The 15395-nt window shown below is 49.5% G+C and overlaps 1 protein-coding gene and 1 long non-coding RNA gene across 3 annotated transcripts in view; one reads left to right on the top strand and one right to left on the bottom strand.

Annotated features, from left to right (window-relative positions):
- Positions 1 to 876: 876 nt before the first annotated feature.
- LOC115351182 lies at positions 877 to 15393 on the top strand. Of its 2 annotated transcripts, none has more exons than XR_003926731.1 (4): positions 877 to 1059; positions 4506 to 4584; positions 5477 to 5655; positions 15329 to 15393. It is a non-coding gene; the product is annotated as an uncharacterized LOC115351182 (long non-coding RNA). The 2 variants fall into 2 exon arrangements; XR_003926730.1 differs by lacking the exon at positions 15329 to 15393 and adding an exon at positions 6198 to 6964.
- FZD3 (frizzled class receptor 3) overlaps positions 7725 to 15395 on the bottom strand; it is a 65508-nt gene continuing 57837 nt past the window's right edge. Inside the window, exons 6-7 of the mRNA XM_030037662.1 lie at positions 13243 to 13476; positions 7725 to 12549 (exon numbers count right to left, since the gene is read on the bottom strand). Coding sequence (XP_029893522.1) covers positions 12336 to 12549; positions 13243 to 13476 — 448 coding nt within the window. The 3' untranslated portion in view covers positions 7725 to 12335. The remainder of the gene's footprint in view (positions 12550 to 13242; positions 13477 to 15395) is intronic.

Raw genomic sequence — 15395 nt, 5'->3', positions numbered from 1 at the left:
CACCCAGCCAGGGTGGGATTGCCCCAAAAATGGGGCTAAATCCCAAATACCGCTCTGAAAGGAGGTCAACAGGAGACCCCACATGCTTTGTTCCACATTTCCAACTTGCAGTGGGCTCCTCTAATATAATTCCTGTTTTCTTCTGACAGCAGAAGCAACTGCAGGTCATGGACAAGACCTGGAAAAGAGCCACCAGCAACGACAGAGGGGATTTACTGAAGGAATCAGTGGAAAACCAGAGGCACAAGCAAGCAGACGTGTGTGCAGCTTGAGCTCCCGCTTTGTCTCTCTTCTTTACCAGGGCAAGAGCCGCTGAGTGTCCATGGGCAGCCTCACAGGTAGGACCAGGCTTTCTGATGCCACCCTGTGGCTGCTGCAGATGTGAAATGACATTGCAAATCCCACCAGTAGCTTGCTCTGACTCAAAAAGCCTTTTTTTAACCAAATTCCCCATCCCGTCATCTCTGTTTGCCTGAGGTCTTTCCACACACTCCTGTTGCTTCCCAGGAGCAGGCATGTGACTCTGGGGAGAGTGGGGTCCTCTTCCCAAGCAGCACTTGGCCAAGTTCTGGGCAGGGGGCTGCAGAAATTTCTCAATCCAAGGGAATCCCATGTTTTTCTGCTGGGCATGGTGTGTTTGCCAAGTCTCGTGTCTGGAGCAATGATGGCTGTTTCACCGAACTGCTTAAATAAAATAAAACATTGGGGATGTTCCCTGGGGCTGACTGAGGACTGGGGCAGGGGGTCCCTTTTGGGAAATTTTGCCCGTAACTGATTTTTCTGGCACCGTATCCTCCATCTCTAGGTGGCGGCTTGGACACGGATAATCCAGCATCTTCAAAGGGGCCAGTTGCTGCTGGGACCTCCTGGTGCAGCACAGGGAGGGGATTTGTGGAGATTACAAAGGCTTGAAACGTCCCTCCTGGCTACGGAGCACCCAGGTCTGGGCAGACCCACGATGGACAGACGGACAGGGCAGAGCGAAGCCACCGAGCCCACCAAGGACCATCTCTTCTCCATTGCCTGCTGCAGGGGTGGCTCCTGGGGTACCTGGAGGGGGTGAGTTTAATCTTTTCCATTTGATTTTAATCAGCTCATCAGTGACAGGCATTGACAGCACAGCCAGCTAAGAGGCTTACGTCTATTATTCCCAGAGGATTAGCCCTTCTGATCTGAGCGGAGGGAGGTGGCTGCATCCCAAGCCTCACTGGGGGTGTGCGTCATGCCAGCGATCAGTCGCAAAACCGTCTCCCCCCCCATTAATTCGGCAGCATGCAAACGCTGCTCTCTGCTTATTTGCACAGCCCAGGGCGGGGGGGGGGGGGGGGGGCGTCTCGTTCCTTCCAGCCGTATGTCCAACAAATCCCTCCACCAGCCTTAGGGGCATGGTGATCCCATATGGACCCTATAGGATGGTGGGTACCCTCCCAACACCCTTGATGGGACCATACAGGGTGTGTGGTTATGCTCATGTATTTGCACGTGTGCCCTTGGGTGTGTGCACACTTCGGGAGTACTAAAATAGCAAAGCCTGACCCTAAAAATGCTCAGGGGAAGAGGGGTCCTGTCCTGAAAGCTTCTTGACCCTGTTTGATGCCCTGACACAGTCTCTGGGATACATGGGCACAGATGACTTGGGTCGTGATGGCGGGTTGAAATCCCCGCAAGAAATTTTGGGGAGCTGAAACCAGGGACATCGCTCTGCTCCCTCTTCCTGGGTGCTCATCTCACACGAGCTGAGCTGCACTGGGCTGTCGGGGAGACACCCGTCGGGGAGTCTCTGGTCCCTGGGGTGTTGCAGAGACTGCCATCGCTCATCCATCCTCGCTGCTGTAGCTCGTCTGGCAGGGGGATTTCAGGATGCGTTGCCGCCGCCTTAAGCATCACTCTATACATGCAGAAAATAATTGCTTCCTCCCCCACCCTCCTATAGGCCACGCAAATGATTCCAAACATCCCATGTGAGGTTTCTCCCTGGTGATGCTGGCCCTTCCCGGGGATCAGGGAAGGGCTGGGGACATGGGACTCCCCTCGCAGGGTCAGAGACGGGATATTCCCATGTTCCCCCTGCCATCTCCCTCCAGGGCAGGACACGGAGCAGAGAAGGTGACCGTGTGGTCCAGGCGCTGCTCACCAGCACAGGCCACCAGCAAAGATAAAGAGCATAAAACAGCATAAAACTCCCTTTTGCGACTAGAGAAAGCACCGAGTTTGATGTGATTTCTGCATATTTCATGTTTCTCTGGCTTTTGTGGTGTCCCTACAAACCACAGACATTTTTGGCATCTGCAGGATCCCAAATGCAACAGGACGGAGTGATTCCCGCGGGGACGCAGCCGTCACCCCTTCCCCGCTGCTGCCGTGCCAATGGCCGTGTGTCCCACTCCCGGGTGTTTTGATCCCCAGTGCCACCACTCCACTGTGGTGGTGGGGACCCCACCCTGCCTGTCTCCCATCTGTGTCGCAGCCAAGGCCACTTGGGCCACTGTTACGGCTTGTCACCGCAGCCCGGGACTCGCATGGCGCACAGGGTGGCACTATTGCATCAAAAAATCCCAGCTGGCCTCTGGGGATGCTGGTTTTTTGGGAATGATTCCTTGCAGCCCTCCTGATCCCACGGGTTTCCCCGTGGGCTCCCCACACCCAGCGGAGAAGTCGGGCCAGACACTGCTCAGCCCGGTGCTCAGCCTCGCTGGGAGGAGACCTCACGTTTCCCTGGGGTTTTTCCTTTTCCAGGGCAAAGGAGGGGTTTCTGCCCTGGGCTCTGGGTGGAAAGGCCACGGTGGGTCCTGCCAAACCACTCTGAGCAACAGGCAACCGAGGGACGGTGTGGGACATTGCCGGTGCTCAGGACCTTGCATAGGATTAACGTCATGGTTTCTCCCATAACATCCTCCCGTAACCCGCCCAGTTTGGTCCTACAAAGCTGTTTACACCCTTCAACAGCTTTGCGAGTCCAGGCTCGTTGTCTTCACTCCAAGCAGGCAAGATCTCAAGATGTCTCAAGGTCCCACTCTCTTTTCCATGAGCAGCCACCCCCAGGAGCATCCGTCTGTCCTCATGAGCGTCCTTCTTTCCCCACAAGCATCCCTCCCTCCTTGTGAGCCAACCTCCATCCCCACAAGCATCAATTTCTTCCCACAAGCATCCCTCCTCATGAGCATCCATCTCTCCCTCCCTGGGAGCATCCTTCCATCCCTGTGAGGTTCCCTCCATACCTGCGAGTATCCCGAGGTTGCTCCAAGAGCTCTTTTACGAGGCCCCCATTTTCCCGCTGTCCCAGGAGGGAGGAAAGGCTTTTAAGGATGGTTTGTGCTTGAGGAAACAGGGCATTGGGGGGGGGGGGGGGGCAAATATTTTACAACAAGCTCAGTTGGAAGACGAGGACAGGGGCTCACTGGATGCCAGGAGCCGCGTTGAGCCCAGCCTCAGCCCCGGTATCGGGCACACGAGCTTGCAGGATGGTGCAGCTCTTTGCCTGCTCCCGTACCATCCCTGATCCAACTAATTTGATTAATGCAAAGCCCCAGAGGGTCTGGGGCGGGGGCAGCTCTGTGTTTTCTCCCCCGGTTTATCTCAATGCCCCTAATCACACAGTCTGCAGCACATCCCATCCCTGCTGAGTGTCCCCCCAAGATGCTGGGGTGCAGGATGGGGGGCCCCGTACCCCATCACGGCCCTGGGGACACAGGTTGCCGCTACAGTTCCCAGATGGATCAAAATCCCTTCCCGGCAGCTGGAGGGAGAAATGCCCCCAGGGACAGGCCGAGAGGTCACTCACACCAAGTGACAGGGGGGGGGTCAGGGTTTTGGGGGGGGCTGGGGGTGACCCAGCACCTGTTAACGGCAGCAAAGCTCAGCACCTCCTTATTGCGCCGCTGCTAATTTATCACAGCTCCGATGGCTGCCGTGGCGAAGCCGTCACTCCAATTAGCGTTGTTGCTCTTCACCCTGCTCATGGACTAACGAGATTTGGCAGGATTCGGGGATTTTGCTTACAGTTAAAGGCACCCAAAGACCAGCGTTAACCCTTCACCTGCTGAGCCATGCCCAAGCAGCGCTGGGGGCTCACATTTTGTGGGGCTGCTGCCAAGTTCAGGTCCCCCAAGGGAGCTCCAGGAGCTTTTCTAGGCAACCAGGTGCTTCAAAACTGCATTTAGGGGGAAACTTTTCAAGTGGAAAAAAAGATTTGAAATATAAAGATGGCTTCTTGGTTTTGATGGGGTCCAAATACTTGGTTAATCCCACATTTTATTGCTCTTCCATGAACTGGCACATGGCTGGCCCCACTCCCTCCATACATCCGTGCCACCGTCCCCAAGGGCTCGGCAGCACCTCGTCCTCAGGGTTCGTGGACTGCTGTGAAAGCCCCAGACCCCCCCATGCAAGGGAGAACCAGCACGAGGAGAGCTGGTTTCCCCCAAAAGTTAAAAATTAGGAGCAAGGTTAACTTTTGTCTAACCCCACTTTCTGCAGTCAAGCAGATGTTTCGTGTCTTTTGGCAGGAGCCGAGCCTTATCTGACGGCAGCGTTTCCACGGAGGAGATCAGAGGGCTTTGAAGGCGTCGCGGGAGCTCGGCGGAGGTATGTCAGGGCTCGTCGCTGCTGACAGATTCCAGGTGGGATTTGTAGCTGGATTATGTTGCAATTCAGGGCCTTAGGGGATTTTTTCAGCACATTCTCCCAAAGGCAGGAACCCTCCGCGCCAGCACTGGGCCAACAAGCACAAGAAGCTGTGGAGGATACATCTACACCAAACAAGACAGAATTAAAAGAAAGAAAACAAAGGTTGTTTTGTAGATCCCAAGGCAAAACAGTAAGAAATAAAGTCAGTATCTGAAGCTCCGAGACCCAAAAATGTATCTGAATCCCCTTGTTTTTGACAGGGCTGCAAAGCCACGAGGAGACTGACGGGCACTGGACAGGAGCCCCACACCTTCCTCTTCCTTGTGTTGCTTGTGCAGATCGATGTGAAATAAAAAAAAAACAAACCCACATCAGCTGCTCTTCTCACCTGTACCTGTAGCCCTTGCTCTGGGAGCTGGCAGCTGAGGAGGGTGAAACCATCAACATTTTTCTGATTAAACGAACATAACCCCCAAAGGACAATATAGTAACCAAACCCTAAAAAATCAGAAATCAGGGACAAATGCGGAAATGAAGAATTAAAGCACCCAAACATAACCTCTGTGCCCTGCACAGGGCAGATGCAGCGGCTTAGCTGCAAGGATGCGAGTCCCTGCTGGGTGCTGGCTTTGGTCTCTGTGTGATTATTGTATATGTTGGATATATGGATATATTGGCATATAGGTCTGTGTGATGTGATTATTTTTTGCTCATATTTATTACGTTTTATATGTTTTGAAATATATTTTTAGTATTTTTATATTTACATATTATACTAAAATATTATAAATGTTGTCATTGTTATAAATTGTATAAATTGTATAAAAATGTTATAAATGTTACATCACAGCAGCTTGGGACGAGGCTGACAGTGATTTGGCACTGCAGATCCATCCTTCCTCAGCTTTCCCACCATTTCAGGTGTTGTGATACCTCCAACTTGCAGAGCACCCATGGAGCAGCCCCCTCATCCCTCAGGAGACATTCCGACCACCCAGGAAACTTTTTCAAGCCAGCCGCGATGCAGAGGTAAGTAAGTCGCTTCAAAATGCATCAAAGCGCTGCAGGGGGAGTTGCGGAGGCGATGGGATAAACAGGGGCGTGAAGCAAAGGGTCCTGATGTCAGGTGGGATTTAATAAAACACAAAAGCAAAGAGATGGGTGAGGAGAAAGTGGCTTTTCCCCATGCTGAGCTGAAGCCCTCAGAGATGTCCCCGTGGGATAGAGGAGGAGCAGGAGATGCCGGTGGGACCGCGGGAGCGGGATGTGGGTGTTGGGAACAGGCGGCGAACGCGCGCAGGCACCGAAACCGGAGACTGAATATCAATCAAACGCACTCCGAGTATTATCATAAAAACCAGTCAGACCGGTAGTGAAGCATGTTTGAAACGTGGATCCCAGCACACGGTCACGCTAAAGGGTCGGCGGTTTTGTCCTGCTGCACGGGAGCTGCACTGAGCTGGCAATAACGCCTAAAGAAAATTACTTTTTTTGAAAGATCCTTCTATTTCCACTCATTTCATTTCAGTCTTTTGTTATCAAGTATTTCTAGGAAATTTTAATTTCTTTAGGCTTTGTGCATGGCCAGATGCTCTTCTGCCTTCAAACTGGTGAAGAAATCGCAAGGAGGGGCATGAGTCGGCAGGGCTGAGGGGCAAAGCTGGACCCAAACTAGCAAACAGGGTGTTAAGGCACATCAGGAACACGACAGCGACTAAAATTCGCTGCCCTTAATCTCAGCCCAGGGCAGAACGGAGGTCTGGGCTGCCTCTGCCTCCAGCTCTGGCCTGTCCCCTCTCCCAGCTGCTCTTTCTTATTTCATGCTCATCCTGTTGTCCTGCCTGCAGGTCATTAAAACCATCTTTAAACTTTGCTTCCACCCATCCCTAGGGCTAAGTGCACTCCAGATGACTCTGATCTCCTCCCCAACCCCTCGTCCCCTACATTAACCCCTTTGGGACCTGCTAATGCAGCGCAAAAGCGGAGAGATAAATCACGTGAGCTCCGATTCCCCATCCCTGATGGTTTTAGCTGCAGTAAGAAATCCCCCCGGCTGCCCCGACAGGCCGAGGTGGATCATTTCTTCAACTGCTCGACTTTGGAGCCGGCACGCTCACAAACCAGAACAGCGACAGTTTAAACTCAGGGAAGACGGAGGCAAAGGGATATTGTCCCTTCTGCCCTCCCCGCCGTGGCGCAGGTCCTTACGGCAGGACGGGCAGCTGCCTTTTGAGCATCCCCAACCAGCTCCGTGAGTCCCCAGCGCGCAGTAGCCACAGCCCTACCTTGGTTTTTCTTCCCTGGAAGGAGTTTTCCGTAGCCGGCTGCCACCGCTCCGAGGGGCTCTTCGGGAGCTGCAGTTGCAGCATCCCCCGGGAGGCTGATGTTTCGGGACAGAGCTGCTCTGCCGAGGATGCTGTGCAGGGCTGCGTGCACACAAGGGCTGATTTCACATCTCCACGTGGCCCCGCAGGAGCGGTGTCTTAACCAGCAGCTCCTAAAGTTTCATCCCTGAACTGACTTATGTATCTTAACGAGACCCAAAACAGCACCGTGTGCTAAAACAGCACCATCTGTGATTATTAAAGCTAGTTATTTTATCACCAGCCATGCGAGACTCGGAGCGTACGGCTTCCCAAATTGAAATAACCACATATCCGCCCAAATGCCAGACAGCTACTTAAAAAAAAATAAGTCATCCTGTTCTCTGGTTTGATTTGGCAATAAAAAAACCCAGCACAAACCCCCAAACAGCCCTAGTATTGCTGCTCCCAAACCCGGCCGCCGTTCGTTAGCTCGCTCGTCTCTTTGCTCGCGAAATGCCGGTGGTTTGAGTGGTCTGTTGCTCATAAAAGGGTGGGACAAACCAGAGCCCGAAGTCTGCGGAGAGCTTTGTGTTTGCTGGAAGGGTGCCTGGCGTCCAGGAGTACAGCTGTTAGGGAAAGATTAAGCCTAGAAAGTCTTTCTTCAAATTCAGAGCGCCGCTAGGCAGAGTAAAATTTAATATTTAAATCTGAGCTGCCTCTAAACTGGGTTTTTAAAGGGGGGGTGTAGCTACGCATATCGGAGGGGGTGTGAAAGCTTGTTGACAAAGAGACTGCGGTTTTTCCATCGTTTTATTAAAAACTTTTAAATGTCTAAAATGAAAATGTACACCTACTACAATATAATCAGTTTGTACACTCACAGTTAAAGTGCTAAAAATTAAACATTACAAAACCGACACTGGACTACTGTAAACAAGTCTACCAAGAGCTGAGTGCAAGTCAAGTCAGCTACGGTCAGGTACTACCCCATGCTAAAGCCACGTGCACCCTCTACGTACAGGTCTCACGAACACGAAAGCTTCTTCCTCTCTCATTCAGAAATGGATGAAATTACAATACCAACACGAGCGCGTCCAGGGAAAGCGCTGGAAGAGGTGGCAGTGCCGTTACATGCACCCAGTTCCCCAGCGCACGGACCCGACGGCCGTTCGCGACAGGCAAAAACCACGTAAAACATCCCGCCTCGGGTGAAAATAAATCCCGATCCGGTTATAAACTAAGTACATTGCGATAGGAGTGAAATTTCACATTCAATTCGACATTCTGCTGTTCAAGATGAACCTGGGGATGTCTCCTGCGCGGGGGCTGCTCCGCCCTGCACCCCGGTTTCACGGCACAGCCGGGGCTGCTCGCTCCCTGCCACCGTCTTTTCGGGGGGTCCTCAGCGCCCCCCCGGAGCTGGGCTGCGGGGCCGGCTCCCCTGGGAGGGTGGGCATCGCTCTAAGGGCTGACCCCAACTCGCACGGCTCTTCCTGTGGTCTCCCCAGGCCCTTCCCGAGGGGTTTTCCCTCCCCTCCTTGCTGGAACAACTTGGCAGCAGTGTTGGATTTGGCTGCAGCTGGATTTCAGCTGGAGCCACCCAGTGCAGCCCCGAACTCACCACTGACCCCGGGTACAGCTTATATCTACAGCTTCTGTAGCAAAGTTTAGGTCTAAGCACTAAGAAAAGGGAGAGCACTTGAGAGCGGACAAATAAATTTACAATTAACTGTGGCTTTTTGCTGCTGTTGGATTTTTTACGCTTTAAAAAGACAAGCGCTACCGATGCAACGGGAGGGCAGCCGCGCGTGGTCCCGAGACAGCCTTTTCCATGCAACACGCTCGCATCTCTCATTCGTGATATTTCAATGAATGACGAGAGCAACGAAGGGATTAAGAAAGAAGGAAGATCACCAACTGGGGGGAATCTATTGTCAGCGGCAATCAGGCCGACGTCTGTGTTCACCAGCCGCAGCCGAGCGCTTGCCGGCCCCCAGCCACCTCCTGCTTTGCCTGGACGGGACAGTGAAGGTCTCGGAGCAAAGCACGCTGTGCCACGTTGCTCCCTGCCAAGGGGGGGATGCATTCGCAATGGGATAAAACGGGAGATTCAGTTCCCTGGGAATAATGGGAATAAGAAGCTGTGGATTTTATAGGAAGCTTTGATATTGCGATCTTGCAAAGCAGTATTTCAGGGCTTCAGTCATCATATGCGTAGGATGGAGATACGTTAACCTGCCGTTGGGACGAGCTGGAGAAACTGGGCTATGTACAACTTCTCTGCCTGCTTCAAAGGAGAGAGGGTCAAGCTTTTAGTGGCATGCATCTGCTGGAGAGGGACAAAGTGCTGCTGTTAAATCCCGAGGAACATGTGTTCAGCTACGGGCACGTTAGATCAGCACAAGCCCAAAGCAACTGCAGAACTGCCATCCTGGGCAGGGGTTTAAGCTCCAGGGGAATTTAAAGATTAGCACCAGTCCCAGAAACCAAGCACCTGGGCTGGAGCTCTCGCCAGTTAGCAGGGGGTGCCAGATAGGAAATCACCCCAAAACCACGCCTAGGTACCCCTGCCAGAGACGGCGGCTGGGCTGCATTCAACCTCAGACACATTTCAGGGCCCCCAGGCACGATGCTCTGGGAGCTGAAGCCCTGCGAGTGCCCCCGCCGGGGAACTGCATCAGGGCTGGGGCAATAATCTTACACGTGAAACCTGAAACAGCCATTGGTAAAGGGCTTTGAAATCCCAGGAAGGAATGCTTTGCAGAAATAAGAGCGCGGCATGCTAATTCAGGTGTTGAAGATAAAAGGGAGGGTTTGGGATTACAGGGGTAGGGAGAGCAAAAAACCCAGCCAGAACTCGAGTTTTACATTTTAATCACCTCTCTGGGGTGACAGGAGTCTGTCCCTCGCGTACAGGACATGTGAGCAAGGAGCAGCTTAGATGTTCCCATCTGGGAACAACACAGGGACTAAACCTCAACAATTAATAAAATTTCAAGCAGGATGTGTTTTAAACCTCCATCCTCATTCCCCTCCCTGACTCTAAACAAGTCAAAGCATTGCTACAATTTAAAAAAAAAAAAAAAAGTACTGGAAATTGAGCCAAGAAGATCAACATAAACACTTGAGCTTATTTAGTTCAGTTACAGTGTTTAGGAAAACTCAGCTACCTGGCTCCTTCTGCAGATCCAGATTCCCCAAATTGTCATCCCTTTGAAGCAGCAAGTTATTTAGTAGAAGCCGAATCTGAAAATAAAAAAGGGTTCCACCTTTGTGGCTTACAGGGAATTGTCGTTTTGCCAGTTTAAGTCACTCAAAGGACTCTTCATGCCCATCTGCTTTGAAAGAGGTGATCTAGCGTATCTGGACAGTTATCCCTGCAGACGTCCCCCGGGGCTGTTTGCTGAGCAAACGGGCAAAGCAGAGAGTCTGCTCTGCCCCGGGGCGGTCGGTGCAGCAACCTCCCTCCCTGGATTTACAATAAAGAGAGCGCGGCATTGTTGCTAAGCTTTGTTATTCCACGTTGGGTTTGGTTTGTGCTTCTCCTTTGGAGCAAAAGCCTGGTGGAAGCAAGAAAGACAATTTACAGTAAATATATTTCTAAGACACGGTGACTCCCAGGGCAACCTTTGATTTCAAAGAGCGCACGGTTACGTGCTTTGCTGTTGTGTCATCAGCTACAATTAAATTGAGTAATTGTAGCGCAGCTCCGTTTCTGCTGTTCGCAAAAGCCTCTGAAGTACGCACCACGGGTTGTTGCCCTATTCCTGCCCTTGAGGATGTGCCATCTAAGCGTGTACAAAGGCTTTTCAACATGCCTCGAACAGGTCAAAAAGGGAATTATGTAAGGACAATGAAAAAATAAGTATTCATTTCCCAGCAATGATCTGTAGTAATTACTGAGGTAGGTTTAAATGCAATCAGTGTTTCCTCATGCTGAACGAATCTTACAGTAGATGCTTCAGAAGATCTACTGCACCATCCAAGACATGCCTCGACTTTTGCCTGCAGTGTCAGCGAAGACTTGCTGTACCCCAACAGACTATTTACACACAAAAAAGCCCAAACTGAGAATCCTCTACCGTGAATCTGTAGCAGGGAATGAAAAGACAATAACCTACAGTAGAGCTCGACCAGTAATGCAAGCTCCCCGGTTGGGAAGGAGCCAACTATTTACGGTGGATACCTGTCTCCTCCTCCTCAAGAGAGCCATGCAGCGGGTTTCTGGCTGCTGCATCCCGCTCTTTCCTCACCTGCGGGGCAGCTCCTGCCTTGATTTCTCCCACCCATTTCTAAATTCTTGCTCCCCGCTCGCTCAGCGCAAAGAGAATCCTCCCAAAAGCCAGCCATGATATCTCAAGGAAGGTGGGCTATCCCTGATTAAACTCCTCCTGTCCGTTTTGGCCTCAGCCTTCCTCGCCCAGGCTATGGGGTTTGTAAACAGGCTTTCTTCTGTTTGTACGGAAAAGGCTGTACATTCCAGTTTGGGCAACAAATTCAGCTTTTCTATTATTATTTTTTAAATAGGTCAGGAACAGGCAATCTCAGCTTTTGTACATTAATCTAAAAAATAAGTGGCTGAATATTATCTAGATAACTGGTTTTAAAATTGATCTCTTCCTACATAAATTGTAAACAAGTAGAAAATTTAAATAGTCTTTTGTAAAAAAGCAAGGACAATACAAGTTATAAAAAAATCACTCTTCCCTGCCTCTCTCTTCCCCCCACCCTCCCACCCCATCCCAACAACTGAGCCTGAACAGCTCTGGTAAGAGCTGGTGATCATCAGCGGAGTTTCCTCTCCTTCTCCAAAACGCTCATTCCTGTGTTGCATTTCCAGTGTAATCATTAAAAACGCCTGCCGATTCGCACAGATGTCCTTTATACAGCATTTAATATGTGTACCCTCCCCCTGCGCTTGATGAAAACCTGTATCAGTTTGTTATCTAATCAGAGAGGTGCGCAGAGGAATTCCTTCAATGTTCAACAGTTCCCTTATGCCTTACAAGAAAAAATCTCAGCGTGACCCTACCAGCGAGTTTCGAGGGTAACACCTACCGACATGCAGAGCCATTGGAGGGAGGGGGAGATTTTTTTTTCAACAAAGAATAAGAAATTCAGCAATGGTGTCTGATGAGTAACAGTTATCGAATAAATAATTACCTACAGATAGGGTCAAATGAGGCAACCAGCTTTTTACTCAATAATTCAAGATTGCTGAACACTAGCTCTGACGCAAGTACAAGAACGCTGGCTTCAACACGAAGAAGCCAGTCTCGGCTTCCTGATGCACAAAATCAGCACCCGATGAGAGGCATGATAATACTGAGCATTATCACATCACTGAGGAAGGGACCGCGAGCCGTGCAACCACATCAACTACTCCTTTCCAACAAAAGCGGCTCAAGCGCTGGTGCCGTCCTCTTCGATAACGCGGTTCATGCTGGTCCCGTGCGTGATGTGTGTCATTGGGTTGCCGCTGAGATCCCTGATGCTGCTGTGACGTGACTGTTCATTAAGCCGATGAGAACTGCTGTGCCTGGAATGATCAGTCAGTCGTGACATGCTGCCGTGAGGTAGTCTTTCTTCTACGCCTCTGTAGCTGCAGGGAGTGTACCTAATTTATAAAAATAGAGGACAATTATTACTATTGTTACCGCCAGTCATGAAAGAATGTAAATAATTCTCGGTGCATGTGCACACGCATGCACACAAACCCTCTGCTTTTGTGAAAAAAGTCGTTCTCTGTTTAGCTCAGTCATTCAGCTTATACAGCCCCAGGCAAATTGTTTCAACTCCTTATGCAGCTTGGTTCTTACTACAGCGCTATGTATAGTATTGATAATTAGGTGAGTAAAATACTTGACAATAAATTATGTTATAAACCTTAACTACACCTCAAGTTAGAGTGGGTAACTTTTATTACTGTTTACTTCAGCAGGGCTAGGACTATTTACAGAAACAAAATCAATTTACACACAGACAAAAGCAGCCATAAAAATACTGAGCTGACTTTAGGTCAGATCTGTTTTCCCATGCACTGAGATGATGTAACACAGATCACAGTGCCTTTGCAGGAAAACCAGCACTGAACACATTCATGCCGTGTATTTCATGAAGACCAGTGTAGACTCTGAAAATACCAGGGTATTTTTTTCTCTTTCCAATCCAGACGCTAACAGGGAGAAGAGATGCAATCAGAGCAAGTAAATATTAGCAGAACTTCTAGTCTTAGCAACATGATGGCCAAACGTGCAGCTAGCAGACGCTTGTCCAATTTTCCACAAGATTTTAAAGAGAAGAAACGTACCGGCCATCACGCGATCGGTGCAGGCTGCCGTGGTAGCTGCTCACTTTGCTGTGGACACTGCCTGCCTTGCTCCTTTGGTCGTCCATCATTGCCAGCTGGGTAGAGGAGGCGTGAGTCGAGGTGCCCTGGGTCGAAGTGCCTCTTGACTTTCGGATGATGGGAGTATTGGGATCTCTCAGAAGAGACTGAGCAAAGTCTGGCTCTTGCAGCACTTGACGACTCTCATTTACAACTCTGAACCAGACATGCAATTTGAACAGTTAACATTAATGACTGCAATATAAAAGCGATTGCAGTAACCGCACCGTAACTATTTTACAAACAGAACAGACGTATATTACAGCTTGGCAAATAAGACCGTCTATTTACATTATAACGTCCCTATTTGCCAAATTTTGAAGCACCCGTACATTTGGATATTTTAGCAAAGTTCATATTCTTGAATCCTTCCCACTCCCTGTATCTGATCCTCTAGCCTAGACATGTGGAATAATTGCAGTGTATTTGCTTATGGCCTTAGTTTGCGAATATCGTTGCAGGAGAAATCCTTGGGATAGCGCTGTGACTCAGCAAGCTCAGATTACCCAAGGAACTGCCTCTCAGGCAACACAGGAAGGCGCTTCCTCACTCAACTGAGCATTTAAAATCTGGATTAAAAGTGGCAGCAGGAGGAGAACACCAGAGGAAATACAACATACACAATAATGCATAAGCAACTGGTCTGTAGCCCTTAGATCAGTGGTTACAGTCTCACAGCTCCTCTGTTTGCTGAAATCCCTTGCTGGGAAGGGCTGACAGAGGGGCACACACTTGGCCGCTCTACCATAGCATGATGAAAGGAGGTGCTATCACATCCTCTACATTCCCTTTTTTTTGTTTTAATCTTTTTTTTGTGGGGAGGCCTTTTCCTCCCCTCCCATTCTCTATATTATACTTTCATGTTCTGTTTCCTCCTCCTGGCCAGCTCCTCCTCGTAATTTTCTTGCTCACGGAGGATCGCAGGCTACCTAAGCAGGGAGGTTTGTATCGGCTCTGCCTCTTACTGCTCAATGAATGGGGCCAGCAAAGGAATCTGGCTCCAGCCAGACGCTGCTGCTGCTGTGCGTGGGAGCTCCTCTGCTGCCTGGCTGCACCAGGAGAGAGGATGGCACTTCCAGGAGCCACCCAGCTCTCCTGGAGATAGCCGGTCCTGTAAAACAGCTTCCTCTGCCTTCATTAACTCTATTCCTGTCCTCTACCCACCAAACTAGTACGTCACCTCTATGTAAATCCTATCTAAATCTATGTACATGTATTAAAATCATATTACGTTGTTGTTAACCCCATGCATATCTTAGTAGGTTATCTTCTGAACAAAGAAAAATTTACTCCAACTTTAGAGAAGGTAATTTTACTTTAACCTCAGCAGAAGGCCAGTTCTGCTAAGGATGGACAAGTCAACATCATGGAGTAGTCACTTAAAGGCTTGCTGCAAATGTCGATCTATTTTGAAATGTCTGCTTAAAAGACAGTATTTATGATTATGAAAATAGCTATTCATAACTATTAAAAAATCATATAGATTGTCTCTAAATTTATGCCATACCTTAGCCTAAATTAATTTCAACCTTACAGAAGCTATACGACATTCTTATTGTCATCTTGTCAACCTGTGCTTTGGCACTAATGCGTAATGGAAGATTAAAAGCAGAGACAATTGCTTTTAACCGCAATCATGGTGAAAAGAACTGACATATAATTTCAATTTAAAGGTCTGATTCAGTTGACTAGATAAGCACGTTTATAAATAAAAACTTCCAACTCCACCTCTCAGTAAATGGCAGAGAAGCTGTAGTATTCAACTGAAATCTAATTCTTGTTGAAAAGTATTTTGAAAACAGATGGAGCAATGTAGATTTGATTCTGGGACCAAAGAATAATTATGGAAAAATAAGCAACAGTTCTTCGGGGGGGGGGGGGGGGGTTGAGCTGTTGCTTGTCTTGTTCTTCCTTGCTCCATTTTGGATAGTGAGAGATTTCTAAGAAAACTGCCCCTATCTATTCCCGTCTTTGCCTCTGTGAAAAACTAACCAAAACACTCTTCCAGGACTACAAGGGAAGAGGAGATTATTTGCCAGTACTCAACCAGTTTATCTATTAGATATCAATACGCA

Source organism: Aquila chrysaetos, chromosome 15 (assembly GCF_900496995.4).
Source record: "Aquila chrysaetos chrysaetos chromosome 15, bAquChr1.4, whole genome shotgun sequence".
Lineage (NCBI taxonomy): Eukaryota > Metazoa > Chordata > Aves > Accipitriformes > Accipitridae > Aquila > Aquila chrysaetos.
Note: the sequence above shows the minus strand (reverse complement) of the source record. Positions and strands in the feature narration are given on the sequence as shown.